The 15,349-nt window shown below is 38.4% G+C and overlaps 1 protein-coding gene and 1 pseudogene across 1 annotated transcript; both read left to right on the top strand.

Annotated features, from left to right (window-relative positions):
- The first annotated feature begins 6,361 nt into the window (after nt 1-6,361).
- On the top strand, nt 6,362-10,909 carry LOC115528909 (olfactory receptor 1D2-like). Its single transcript, XM_030337319.1, has one exon. The coding sequence runs from the start codon at nt 9,672-9,674 to the stop codon at nt 10,593-10,595; it is 924 nt and encodes a 307-aa protein (XP_030193179.1). The 5' UTR covers nt 6,362-9,671; the 3' UTR covers nt 10,596-10,909.
- A 350-nt stretch (nt 10,910-11,259) lies between these two features.
- On the top strand, nt 11,260-15,124 carry LOC115561599 (olfactory receptor 51L1-like; annotated as a pseudogene).
- The last annotated feature ends 225 nt before the right edge of the window (nt 15,125-15,349 follow it).

The raw sequence follows: 15,349 nt of genomic DNA, 5'->3' as shown, positions 1-15,349 counted from the left end.
AATAAACTGATAAATAAGTAAATAAAACAAATAATACAATGAGAAGGTAAATGTCAGTCAAACAAGGTAATTATATTTATTAAATTAAAAGCAGCAGAGAACATTGCAAAGCTATTTAAATGCTAGGCTAAAGATATAAGTTTTAAGTTTTCCTTTGAAAATATCTGTTGAGCTGGCTTCTCTGATGCAATGAATCATATTTATCAAACAGTGCCACCCTACACTCATGCTTTATCATGTCATTTTCTCATTTCAGCTGGAATCAAAAGACCTGGGGTCTCATTTATAAAACTGTGCGTGGGATCGTTACTAAAAATGTGCGTACGCCCAGAAGCCAAGTTTTGCGTGCGCCAAAAAATATTCAGCTTTATAAAACACTGCGTACGCACACCTGTACGCAATCTTTGCTTTATAAATCTCATACTGACTACAATTGTGCGCAGCTGAATCAGCTTCACGTTCCGCCCTCTACACACCCCTTTTTAACCATAAATGGTCAATGCAAATGACCTCATGAATGCGATCTGCATATAAAACAGACTCAGATGCCGGTATTATGTCTTGTTGGAAACAATGGCAGAAGAACTGAGAAAATCAAAAAAGCGAAATTTCACGGAGGTTGAAGTGGAGACACTTGCGGGTGAGATGGAGGCCCAAAAGGTAGTTTTGTTCGGCGGTCACGGGATTGGGATCGCCAACAACAAAAAGCAGAGTGAGTGGCAACATGTTGCTGCAGCAGTGAACTCTGTCAGTAGCACGGAGCGCACTGTCCCAGAATTAAAAAAAGAAGTGGTCTGACATAGAGTTACATATTTTTATGTAGCCTACCAATAAATCGTTATGGTGCCAAAATACCCTCTCCCTCCGAATCCTGCCATTTGCATGGTCCGCCAGAAGTGCCATCAGTATTGTAAGTAACATACCATATTATGCTGATTTCCAGGGGTTTAATTCCCTTGGTGGCGTTGTCGGTTCTCCCCTCAATCCTCCCCACTATTGCCCTCGCTACACATACATTGCCCTTCTCTTTTCGGTCCCTTAAATGCTGACTGTGTAGTTCAAACCTGCAGTTATTGTTTAATTGACAATTACTATTATTTGAGTTTCACACTCATTCAAAGCGCTCTGAGACCAAGCAACCTCTGTATCCCCTAAGTGATGTAATATCATGTCACTTGTATGTCTTAAAACTGCCTCTACTGTAGCTCACCCATGGCCTTAGGGAACAGGCTGGCTACAGCTAGGCTAACAGCTAATTATGACCCAGTGGTCACTCTATCCCGGCCTCGCGAGAGCTTCCACCAAACAAACAACTGTGTTTATATTCCTTTGTGTTTAGTGTTTAGAATACAGGTTATTATCTCCTATTTCCCTGGGGAGCTATTACAACCCCTAGGCCTCCCTGGAGAGGTAAGAAGTGTTCAAACCTTAGAGGGCAAGTTGAGTCCATATTTAGGTAATATACATTTAGTCCACTATGTAACCGATAGTGTTGCATAGTGGTATCTCTAATATCCTTGTTTAGGCCTAAACAAGACTACACTTAACATGATTTACTGATGGCTTATATTTAAAACAAAAACTACCAACTTGAATGTCTTTAACTGGCTACGTGCTTGTATTGAGTTGATGACAGAACACATACTTTCTACATCGTAGCATATATCATTTTATATTAAAGCCTGCTATAAAATTGTATTGATTCGTTTGGGAGACATTCTGGTTGTTCAAACACTAGGATATCCACAATGATTAATTCAGTTTGATGTTCAATCTTTCCCTGAATATATTACTGAGATTAGTTTTGTTTGCACATTGACAATGTTTCAAAAATAGAGTGCCACACAATGTCTTCAATAAAAGGAATTCTAAATCTGAAAAAAAATCTGTCCCATTGCATTGTTTGGTAACACTCTATATTATGGTACACATATTCGCCATTTACTAGGTGCTTATTAATATTAGTAACGTACCGGCACTTTATTAGTAATTATCAGGCACATATTAATGCCTTATTCTGTATAACCTTATTTTACCCTTACTACTCCATTAATTAAGATTTCACCCAATATAACCTCCTAATTATTGTTTAATTACTCTAAATAAAGCCGTTATTGGATATGAGTAACGATGCTAATAACCAAGGCATCATTTGGGCCTTGTAAAGGGACAATAGCACAAGAACAGTGATTACAAGAACTCTTTATTACTCTGAATTAATATAGTCTATTCTTATGGAATACAACGCAAAACTACAAGTGTAATATTACCTGTATTAACTATTAATTAAGTCTTGTTAACTCAAAATATGTTCCCTATTCTAAAGTGGGGTCTTGTTCATATTTAACTCACAAGTACTTTGAACCCTATTAACTCAAACATGTTCCCTATTCTAAAGTTGAAACCTCTTCACATTTAGTTAAGTCATTACAGCATACAACTAGTAGTTAGAAGACAGCCAAGTTATCACAAATGTAGGTTTATTTATTTTGAATAGCAAACAGTGAAGCCATACAGAAAAGACTCAAAATAGCTTTCAGGTTACTGCACTGAATCAAAACAACGTACAAAGACAAAACCAGGTCCCCAGGTCCATTATTTCATTTTAAGCATTACAGTACTATAGGCTTTTGCATCAATGCCAGTTACAACACAGAGGTGCTTACAATGCATTTAATCAGCAAAATAAAAGATAAACATTTAGCATACATTTATCTCTGACTTAATCAAATTAATTTAACTGAGACTTCTTCGTCATAAAAATAATGCTGATTTTTTTTTCAGACCGGATTTTTTTCGTATGTCATGGAAAAGCATTTCCAGGGGTCGAGGTCTGTGGTGGTTACCAGTAGGTCCACAATAACATCTAAGTGATCTTTCAGCATATGTTGTGTACGGTTTCCTCTGCGTCTCCATATAGTGGATTTGCACACTCCCCAAAGTTGCTCCAGGTTTTGTGTATATTCACCTGTAAGTGGATCAACAAAAATTCTCTATGGTTAACAGTTCGATGATTGTAACCTTCATCATGAAGACGGCGGTATGATCTCCATCCATCTGAAATGATGGAGCTTCCTTGACGAATGTGCTTATTTATGATGCGGAGGAGATGACTGGCTGAGCGGTGAGACACTATCTTGAAAACGGGTCTCTTCCTGTCCTCCTTGATGCCCAACATTCCAAACACCCAGGTACTCCAGTTGCTTGCCCGTCCTCTGTTGTACCGAAATTCACATAACCAGTCATCATTATTGTTATGTCATGAATGTGTAATGAAGTACTGAAACAATAACACCAAGTCAATGACAACATTAATAAAAAAAGAGAATGTTGCTGTAATCATAGTATAAAAGATTAGGGAATAAATCAAGGCTCAACATTTCAAGTGTTTTCTCCAGAATGTATCTTAAGGAAGAGCAGCACAGGAATAATATGTCATTTCTTAAAATCGGCCTTACTCTCCCCCATCATAATGATAACTAGATCTAATGAAATAATAATATAATATGCTACACTACAGATTGACATAATATTTTTGCAACATATTTAAGGCATCTAGTGGCATGTTTACATCTGGAAACAGTATTCCAAAATATGACCTGCTTATAGTGTGTGTGTGTGTGTGTGTGTGTGTGTGTGTGTGTGTGTGTGTGTGTGTGTGTGTGTGTGTGTGTGTGTGTGTGTGTGTGTGTGTGTGTGTGTGTGTGTGTGTGTGTACTACTCACCATGCGGAGTCTTTTCTGCTGTATGACTTCTTCAAAATCATGGCATGAGAATCAGGGCACTCATGCTGAGACACCATAATGTATAACAGGTTAAACCATGCGCGCCGCCATGACGACCAGTACGGTTTCCCATTATAGGTTAGATGTGAGAATATGTAGCTGGTTGTAGTATAGTGAGAGGGTGAGTTAGGGCCCCACTTGCCATTTTGACCTCATGTAATATATAACTTTTGCAACTATTGCCGTAGGCTTCAAGATCTGTGCTAGCAGTGCAAATGTGCTAGCCGCTGTTTAAAGTACTCGACCGGAAATGGAAAACAGGCAGGCCACTATGAATCATGGGAAATAGAACCTCGTTAAATAAGGCGGATACCAAAATCTTTTTTCTTCTTCTTTCATGTTGCCAAGCCTTAATTTCACCTGTTATCATTGTTCAATCACTTGATAGGAGGGGGGGGAAAAAACACAGAAACAATGCGGAATTCCAACTCTGACACTCCAGGGATCGACATGACTATCCACCAGTCTATGTTTACTAGCCGCCTACTATCTCTAGCGCAGGGGTGCTCACACTTTTTCAGCATGCAAGCTACTTTTAAAATGACCAAGTCAAAATGATCTACCTACTACAAAAATGCGAAACATATTTATTCATGAATATATTGAGAATTCTCTATATGAACATGTATGTTGATGTCCCTTGCATAACAGCATGAGCCCATATTGCACAACACAACACAATTAACTATGTACATTTTTTGTCATACCTTATTCTGATGACTTGCACTGAATGGAATCAGCCAGGGATGCATAGTCCGGACAGTAGCTGCTGACAGCCAGCCTCAAGCATACTTCCAAATGATCATCAGTTATGGTGGAACGGTACTTGGACTTAATGATCATCATATGGGAAAAGGCTGACTCACATAAATAAGTGGAGCTGAATAAATCAGTCAAGGAGGTAGCACATTTCCTCACGTTGGGGTACTTTTCCTCTGTGAGTAAGTTCCAGAACTCTCCATGAGCTCTGGACTTCAGCTGAATGTCTGCTTGTAATGTCATAATCTCATCTTCCACTCCAGAAGAGTTCAGGTGAAACAGTGTTGACATTTTTGATGCAAGTGAATCAACCTCAGCATCTCCCCGAAAAGGATAGCACATGAATGTAGCGACTGGCTCGAGCAAAGAAAAGTCTTGAAAGCGTTTGTCAAACTCTGACAGACATTTGTCAATCTGCTCTGTCTAGCGTGCACTGTCAAGTTGGACACAGGCCTTCCCTTGCATCTCCAGCTCTGACGCCAGGTTCTGGGGTCTCATTTATAACCGTTGCTTACGCACAAAACGGGGCTGAAATTGGCGTACGTGACTTTCCACGCCAAGGTTGTGATCTATAAAAAACCAACTTGACGGGAAAATGTGCGCAGCCCTAAGCAAACTCTGACCCATGCGTACGCATAGTTTAGAGGAAAAGGAGAATTGGCGACACAGATGGTGTGGTGGTGAACTGAAGTCAGACCGAAGAATTGTAGAGTGAGAAGAACGATTATGTTTTATCATCGCCCTTCATAAATTTAATTTCAACCCGTATCATGCGTTAAATCTATGTAATCAGAATAATTTAAGTCAACTGCGTTATTTCTCAGTTATAACTCCAGAAACAACTCCTTAGAATAGAAATAAAAAAAATTTCTCTATATTTAATCCCGTCACTCCATATTGTCCACTGACGGCCCGACTGCATGGAATAAAGCATCTGTCCAACATGTGTAAATAACATAATATTTTTATGTGACACTGTAAACACATAATCAAATGTCAATTAAATCCCAAGTGTGGAAAACCAAGCCACGCTCCTCATCACAATCGTTGTCCGTTACTCTTGATGCTTTTCATGACAAATCAGGCATTAAAAATGGGTTATGTTCAAGAACATTTTAAGTGGGTGATTACAAACTGATTATCCAAGGTGTTCTCGGTCAGTCTTATTACCGTAACCCTATAAATACAGAGGTGAGCGCCGTGGTAATAGTGCACCATAGCACTTCTGGCGGACCATGCAAATGGCAGGATTCGGAGGTTGAGGGTCTTTAGGGACCATAACGATTTATTGGTAGGCTACATAAAAATATGTAACTTTATGTCAGACCACTTCTTTTTTAATTCTGGGACTGTGCGCTCCGTGCTACTGACAGAGTTCACTGCTGCAGCAACATGTTGCCACTCACTCTGCTTTTTGTTGTTGGCGATCCCAATCCCGTGACCGCCGAACAAAACTACTTTTCGGGCCTCCATCTCACCCACAAGTGTCTCCGCTTCAACCTCCGTGAAATTTTGCCTTTTTGCTTTTCTCTCAGTACCATTGTTTCCGACAAGACATAATACTTGCATCTGAGTCTGTTTTATATGCAGATCGAATTCATGAGGTCATTTGCATTGACCATTTATGGTTAAAAAGGGGCGTGTACAGGGCGGAACGTGAAGCTGATTCAGCTGCGCACACTTGTAGGCAGTCTGTGATTTATAAAGAAAAGATTGCGTATGGTGTGCGTACGCAGGGTTTTATAAATCTGAATATTTTTTGGCGCACGTAAAACTTGGCTTTTGGGCGTACGTACACTTTTAGTAGCGATCCCACGCACAGTTTTATAAATGAGACCCCTGGACGTTTGCCAAATCATGGCGCCGCAGCTTTGAGGAGAGATGTTGCATCTTTCCTTTGAATGCATTAACTGAGCTGATCATAAAATCACTGTTTTGTCTTTTCCCTGCAGCTCTAGATTAAGGTCATTCAATAGGTTTGTCAGATCAGTTAAAAATGGCAAGTCTAACAGCCACTGACTGTCATTTAGTTGCTTGTATTCTGCATGTCCAGCTACACTGAAAACTCCTTAATCTCCGGACAGAGCTCTCGAAATCTTTGCAGGAATTTCCCTCGACTAAGCATCTCACGTCAGTGTGTAGCAACAACTCAGAGTGGTCGCAGTCAGCCTGCTCCAGATGTGCACGGAATAGCCGTCTTTGAAGAGATCTGGCACGAATAGAATAGGCGATCTTCATTGCCACATCCATGATCTCTTTCACGTTGAGCATTTTAGCGCATAACGCTTGTTGGTGTATTATGCAGTGGTAATTCAGGAAGTCCGGGAAAGCATCGTCGTCCCTGCACTTCCAATAAATCCATTCACGCGGCCAACCATTGCTCTAGTGCTCCATCCGTGGTGATGGACACCAATTTGTGCACTGGGAGCTGGGTTTTCGTGATAAAGTTATTGAAAGACTGAAATATATCCTCTCCTCGCGTGTGTTATTTCATGGGCAGTAGTGTTAACAGCTCCTCTTTTGCAGTGTCATTCACGTCCGTAGATTCGTCCAACTTCAGTGAGAAGCACTCGCAATCTACGATGTCCTTCCAAAGTTGCTGCATCAAATCCTTGGCCATGGCTTCACTACGCCGTGTAACTGTACTTCTTGACAGCTGGAGAGCTTTGATCGAAGATAATATTTCTGCCTTGTTTTTAATGTCTCGGAACAATGAGTCAGCTGCTTCAACGAATGCCTCTTTTACCATCTCTCCGTCTTGGAAGGACTTCTTGTTCTTAACGATTAAGTGGCTCACCCGGAGCCACTTAATCGTAGTTTTTATGAGCAGTCCGAAAATGCCGCTCTAATTTCCCTTCTTCGGTATTGCGATGGTAGACTGGCAGATGAGGCAAACGCACTTCGAAAATGACAGTAAAAAGAAACTCCTCCTCCCATTCCGGATGAAAGTGATACGTTTTTGGCTTCTTACTCGGTCCAGCTCCCCCTCTCATTTTTATACCCTTTCTTAAGATTAAAAGAAAAAACCAAGAGCTAAAAATTGGAGGCTAACTAGGCAACTCGCAAGCTTTTTTTTTACTTTCCCGCACTTAGCGCCGTTGTTTGCGCATGCGCAAATTTCATAGGGGGGATGGATGATAGGCTGACGTCTATTTTTTTAATGATGATTTTTTTGTTCCTTCAATGCAATGCGATCTACCCACGATACCTTCGCGATCGACCGGTCGATCGCGATCTAAGTATTGGGCACCCCTGCTCTAGCGCATCCAATCATCATAAAGTATCTACGTAATTTCCAATGTCGTTCTGGCGGGCGTGGACACAGGCAGTGCACCAAAAATGGCGTGGCAACCACCACAGCCATAGAACAGCCGTCTGAAATTAATTTACAAGTTTCTGTCTTATTTTTATGATGCAGAAGTCTCGGTTCAATTTGATTAAGTCTGAGATAAATGTATCTGTTAAATGTTTATCTTTTTTTGTTTCCTGATTTAATGCATTGTAAGCACCTCTGTGTTGTAGCTGGCATTGATGCACAAGACTATAGTTATGTAATGCTTAAAATGAAATAATTGACAAGGGGAGCTGGTTTTGTCTTTGTACTTTGATTTGGTTCAGTGCAGTAACCTGAATGCCATTTTGAGTCTTTTCTGAATGGCTTGACTGTTTTCTATTCAAAATAAATAAACCTGCATTTGTGATAACTTGGCTGTCTTCTAACTATGTATGCTGTAATGACTTAAATAAATTTGAAAAGGTTGCAACTTTAGAATAGGGAACATGTTTGGGTTAATAAAGGTCCAACAACTTGTGAGTTAAGTATGTTACTAATAGGCATATTAATAAGCTCATATTTAATGGTGAATATGTGTATCTAAATATAACACACACCGTGTTATTAGAACACAAATTTATACGCTGGGTTTTAGTAAAAATAAATGGTAACTCCGACAGGCTGCTGTGTGGTTAGAGAAACACTGCGTTTAATGTAAACCACACTCAAACCAATGCAAAATTTCTCACGTGTCCTCTTCTTTCAATACACTTGCACGACAACATGTCAATTTATTTATTTATTTTAGATTTTTCAGTTTGCCATTCCATTCCATAACAATTGAGTCTTCCATTTCCCCATCCCTTCAAACATTTGTTAATTTCATGCTATCATAATCAAATAATCATTTCTGTAATGAATGAAATAGATACAAAATTTCCTCACAAAGCATGAGGTGTACGTATGTCCTAAACACATTATAATTATCGCGAGTCCAGTACATTTTTACTTCTATGGTATTCATTTATGCCTAGTTTTTGATTTATGCACAGCCATCTTTTATAGAGCTTCTTAGCTCTGAGTAAAATAAGTATCTGAAACTACAGATTTTATAACTCTTCAAGTTCCACATCTATTTAATTAATGTTATGCAGGGGTGAAATGCAACATGTCCTGGTATTATCTCAGTGACTCTAGAATCATTTGTGTTTTACAAGACACACCTAATGTCCAGGCTTATAGTGAGTGGGGACTAGAGGAAATAGGTTATTTAGTTGTTGTGTTTTTTGGGCGGGGGGGGGATTTTCCTTCAGGACGATAAAGTTGATCTGGTTTTAACGTGGCTAATCCGATTATATATTATTGAACATTTAAGCCTACTTGTTGGGCTTCGAGCCGACTGTAAAGATTTACGTAAAAATGTCAAACTTTCACATCGTTTCAAGATGATGAGAAGATGTATTATTGTGTTAATACATTGTATTCATTCAATGTAAGATTGTTGCATAACTAGGTTCTGAAAACGATATAATGACAATTTGAATAAGGAGAACCAAGATGTAGCCAATGGGGAGTCTTGGTCCTGCCCCTTTTGTTTAAGAAGAGGCAGTAATAATTGACTGGATGCGTTTCAAGAAATGAATAAAAGGTGTTGAATGCGGTGATGGATGGCCTCAAACCATATATTAGATATGTTAGCATTTTGCATGTCTAAGGAGTATAATATGAGTTACAAGATTTCGATTTGTTGAGTATGAACAGTTTTCTTTCTCAAATTGATGTGTAAAGATGAATACATCATTTACGATCTGTATCGATATGTGTAATAGTCAATACATAATTTATGAAATGTAATGATGTGTGCAATGCTTAATGCATCTTTTATGTTTTCTCTGTCTGGATTAGAAGACACAATGAACCAGAGACTCCCACTTTTCTTTCTTTCTTTACTTTGCTATTTTGTCATTCTGCTGGTCAATATTGCTCTAATTCTTACCATAATAGTAGACAAACATCTTCATGAACCCATGTACATCTTCCTGTGTAATCTCTGCATCAATGGACTTTATGGGACGGCCGGATTTTACCCCAAATTCTTCTTTGATTTGCTGTCCTCTACTCATCTCATATCCTATTCTGAGTGTCTTGTACAGGTCTTTGTCATATACTCCTATGCTGCAGGGGACTTCTCTATTCTGGCTCTGATGGCTTATGACAGACATGTGGCTATATGTCGCCCTCTAGAATACCTATCAATCATGACTAAAGAGAGAGTTGCCTTTCTAGTATGCATGTCTTGGGTTGTACCCTTGTGTCTTGAGGTTGTTGTAATATTGATGACATTAATGCTAGAATTATGTGGGTCTCACATAGATAAACCCTATTGTGCCAACTGGTCCATTGTTAAACTTTCTTGCACCTCAACAACCACCAACAATATTGTTGGTTTTATAACAATCCTTTTCTACTTTTGCCATTATGTGTTTATTATTTGTACATATGTGACACTTGTCAAAACATGTTTAAGATCCACAGAAGGGAAGAAAAAGTTAATGCAGACATGTCTCCCACATTTACTCTGTCTACAAAATGTCTCCATTGCCTTACTGTTCGATCTTTTGTACACTCGATATGGAACACAATCTGTACCACAGAATCTCAGGAGCTTCATGGCTGTACAGTTTCTTGCCTTTCCTCCTATTCTCAATCCTCTCATTTATGGACTGAATCTCAGTAAAGTTCGAAACAGACTTGGAGGTTTCTTAAAGACCAAGTAGGTTTTGAACAGTCCACCGTGAACAGATTGATCCAACTTGGAGGCTATTCTATAATAATTCCCTTAAGTTTCACGTCATGTCTTACAATATGTTTGATAATAGCCAAGGAGGCTGGCGCAATACCTATAAATAATATACATATGTACCTTTAACAAAGAAGTGTTAATCAAGTAAACCTAAACTTTGCAGTAGTGAGAAGCATGTTGCAAGACCAGATGAACAAAGTAAATGTTTCTTTAAAGGTGTGTTTAGCGGTTCCTACTTTATGAATCAATGCATTGTTGTTATTTAATAAAAAAAATGATAACTGGTAATCTGCTTTACAGAAAAATGCAAGAGCTGTCCAGACAAAGAATTTTGTCATCTGTCTCGACTACATATAAATAAAAGTTTATTTTTATAAACTTTTATTTTCTTTTTAAGTGTTTTGTTTATTCTTCAGCATTGATTTATAATGTGTAATCATATATATTATAAGGGATGCAAATCTAACTAGTAGGCCTACTCGTTTCGTAGTTGCTTTTGTTTTGGTGAAGAAAAATACGCAATTGCTTCATCCAAATGACACATTTCGAAAGTCAGTTTGAAAGGCGTCATTTCAGGCCACAGGGTGAGTGTGATAAGCCATGCTGCATTTTCCTGTATTTAGTGACATCACAAGTGGGACTGTCCACCTTCATGTAAGATGGATAGAAAAACAACATTTTCTACAGTGCACTGGGTAGGCTGGTAGACTACATCTAGGTGGTCACTAAAACAGGAAAATGCAGAATTTCAAATAGCTTGTAACGGCTAATCGAACTCACCACTGGTGGCATAATATCACCCCTTTAATATCTATTTTATACAGTCTTTTTGAGTTACACCAACAGTATTTTTGGGAGAAATTTAGGGGACTTTACAATTCAGTCCAATTCAGGGTTGAGTTCATAATTTGTTGCATTTTAATTTGGTTCGGTTCACATGGACATTGGAAGATAAACAAACATCTTCTGACTGCGATAGCACCAACAAATTTTTATCTGGTAAAAGTTAATGTCTAGTTTATCTGGCTGACAATACGTTTATTATGTCCAGTTTGCTGCAAACGTTGTGGATGGTGTCTGAGATGACACCATCCACAACACAAGGTTAGTCATTCATTTGCAAGTGATGCTTTCTGTTACGTTATGTGGTGTAATAATAATAATAATAATAATTAACTCAATGTGTGTAGCACTTTTCCAACCAGAGAGCAGAAATAAACTGATAAATAAGTAAATAAAACAAATAAAACAATGAGAAGGTAAATGTCAGTCAAACAAGGTAATTATATTTATTAAATTAAAAGCAGCAGAGAACATTGCAAAGCTATTTAAATGCTAGGCTAAAGATATAAGTTTTAAGTTTTCGTTTGAAAATATCTGTTGAGCTGGCTTCTCTGATGCAATGAATCATATTTATCAAACAGTGCCACCCTACACTCATGCTTTATCATGTCATTTTCTCATTTCAGCTGGAATCAAAAGACCTGTTACTCAGGAAGACAAAGGGTGCAAGCAACCCTGTCCCAGCTTGGACGTTTAACTGGGATTGGATTGATTCTGAGTCCAGAATCTCCTCGGCTAAGACTTATGTGTTGGGTGGTTTGTTTAGGGATGTAATGATAAACTGAACTCACAATTTAATTCGATTCGCGATATAGAGTTCACAATCAATTTGTCCACCTTACTGAAAGGTAATTGGCTTGAAAGGAATTAAAGTATGTGCATTCCTAAAACTGTTTACTTTACTTTGAATCTAGACTCTCCCTATCAAGACATTTGAGGGGCTAGTGACCAACCCAGACTACGCTGAAGCTGAGGACAATCATTTGTTGTCACCAATAGGGAGAAGCAGCAGATCGAAAGAGCCACGTTGGCTCTTTCGAGAGATACAACCTGAAACAATACATAACTAATTATTTACAACTCACTGTTCTGACACTTCCTTCATTCACTCTTCCCATTAAGGTGAAAACATACTCAGAGTATGTTGAAGCAAACCTGCCAGCGAGCAGGTTAGGTTTGCTGAGTCTGTTGCTGCAGTAACTGACTCAGAGTTTCCACATAACCTGCTTTCTGAAACAGACCCCAGTCTACATGAACTATGTCTTATTTTGTTTTTCTTTATAACAGGTCAGCATATCGGCGAAAAAGGATCACAGCAAGCAACTTTGGTTTGGTGTTGGCAGCAGTCAAGCGGAAGTCCTACCGCTTGACTTTTGCATGTTCAGGTCATCTGTTGGATGTAAAATATTCCCATTTAATTTTGCTGTAAATCACAAATAGGATGAAAACGGGATGAAATGAAATAGATAACAGAACATAGGCAATACTGTAAACAAAACAATGGAATGAATGAATGAACGAATTAATGCATTTCTATTGGTTGTAACCAAAGGGTAGGGGCAGAAGCTTCATACATTTACCTACATATATACAGACAAACATACACGCCTACATATACAGGGTCATAAGGGTCAATACTTATATCCAGTACATTTCCACCATAAGATGGACAATATCCTAAATAATGATAACCATAATTAGAATAACGATGATCATCGTCATCATCACCATTATCAACATCCTCACAGAGTGATACTACTCAATGTCTGTACTTATCTAGTGTCATGGCTTTCTTCTGTAACCCTTCTATAGCAAATGGCAGATTGCTCATTGCACAACAGCCTTTGGAGTTTAGAAATGTTATTGTCAGTGTGTTCTGTGTGAACACCAAGAGGGGGAATAGAGGGAATTCAGGAAGAGTTTGCAAGATATATAGAATTGTGTGTAGTGTTGTGAAAAATGTGTGCTTTGGAATGGGCATCTGAGTCTAAAGCAGAAAATGTGCTTGGAGTTCAGCAGAATTGATTTGGCAGTTGGTACACAAATTTCAGGTTGTGCACATTGGGTCTGATGTTCCAATTAATGTGTTTAAACAATTGTGAAAAAATGTATTGTGTTCTTATGTGCAAGGACGTTATGGCCACAATCTTTAAAACAACACACAAAACCTGAAAGTTTGCAAATCTTCCCTGTCAATATATGCAGATGTTCAGCAAAGCATTAAAAGATCGGCAGTTTGCTACCAAACAAAAAGGTTTTGCGAAAATAAATTCAGCGATTCAAACAAATACGTTTATAGTAACTTCCATTTATTACAGATTATTACTAGGCAGCCCACACAATAGCTTAAATGCTCATACCAACAGTGACAAACAGGCGTGTATTGTAAAGAACAGGTGGGAACGACAATGAGTCAATAGGGATTAGATGAATGGTTCACAATTTAGATTACATCAGTTGTAAGATCCCAAGGGTGCTGTTGGTGTGGCCTACAAAATGCAGATGCCTTTCAGTTCTCTTCCACTGGCTTGTTTATGAGACAGGTCATACAGAGCTTAGCGGATCAGGTTAGACATTGCAAAAGGCCAAAGATCATCTAAATTGCTGAACTGAACTGTTTTGATTGGTCTTTTCATTTTACTTTTCCCTAAATACCTTTTCTGCTGCATTTCCTCTCCCTACAGGTGACAACAAACTAAGTTAAAAAGCTGCCAAATATCTCAAGGACTGTGGTACACTGGATGAAATGGAAAATGGTACTATTGAGGTCTACTTTAACCTCACAATGTTTGTGAACATAGGACCCTACCGCTACCTAGCATTTGTCTTCTGTTTCCTACTGTATGCCTTTATTGTTTCTGCTAACCTTGTGATAATATTAACTATATCACAAGAAAGATCATTACATGAACCCATGTATATTTTCGTGTCATGTCTTTCTATAAACTCCCTGTATGGGTCAGCTGGACTCTTCCCAAGACTTCTACAAGACCTTTTATCAGACACCCATTTGATTTCACGTCCGGCTTGTTTCACTCAGGTATACATCATATACTCCTATGCATCCTATGAATGTACTATTCTGAGCATTATGGCATATGATAGGTATATTGCTGTATGTCATCCTTTACATTACAACAGTACAATTTCTTGTAAAACTATTTCCAAGTTAGCATTATTGGCATGGCTATGCCCTGCCTTTTCTTTGGCCACAATCGTTTTATTGTCTGTTAGGCTTCCATTATGTGGTAATGAGAAAAATAAAGTTTTTTGTGCACCCTGGTTTGTTGTCAGATTGTCATGTATTGACACTACACTCAATAACGTTGTTGGCATGCTTGTGACTGATTTTATGTGCTGTACACTTACCTGCAAATCTATCTTGTTTGTAGTAAAAGCTCATCAGAGTTTAAAGGAAAGGTGTTACAGAAATGTCTCCCCCACATTGTGACGTATGTTATTTATTGCATTACAGCATTTAGCGATATCGCCCTTAGCCGTTTTAACCCTAATGAACTCAATCCAATCGTAGCTACAATTTTATCACTAGAGTTTGCAGTGATTCCTCCAATATTGAACTCTCTAGTGTATGGCCTGAAGTTACCAGAAATAAGAAGGCATATTTTCAGAATGTTGTCATGGTCAAAATCAATAATTTAGAAAATAAAGCTTGCAGCACCATCACAATATCCTTTTAATACTTCACTGTCTTTATAATAAGAATCAACTGTTGTTGAAAATAAACATGCATTACTTATAGTGTGTAAACATCATACAGACATTGTGACTTCTGATCTTGAATTGATCATTTATTCTCTAAAAGTCGTTTCCTCTGTGGTGGACTGTATTGACATACGCAACTCATAATAAAGAGTTACTCAAAGA

The sequence above is a fragment of the Gadus morhua genome, chromosome 16 (genome assembly GCF_902167405.1).
Source record: "Gadus morhua chromosome 16, gadMor3.0, whole genome shotgun sequence".
Lineage (NCBI taxonomy): Eukaryota > Metazoa > Chordata > Actinopteri > Gadiformes > Gadidae > Gadus > Gadus morhua.
The sequence above is the reverse complement of the archived record's forward strand: the minus strand, read 5'-3'. Positions and strand labels throughout refer to the sequence as shown.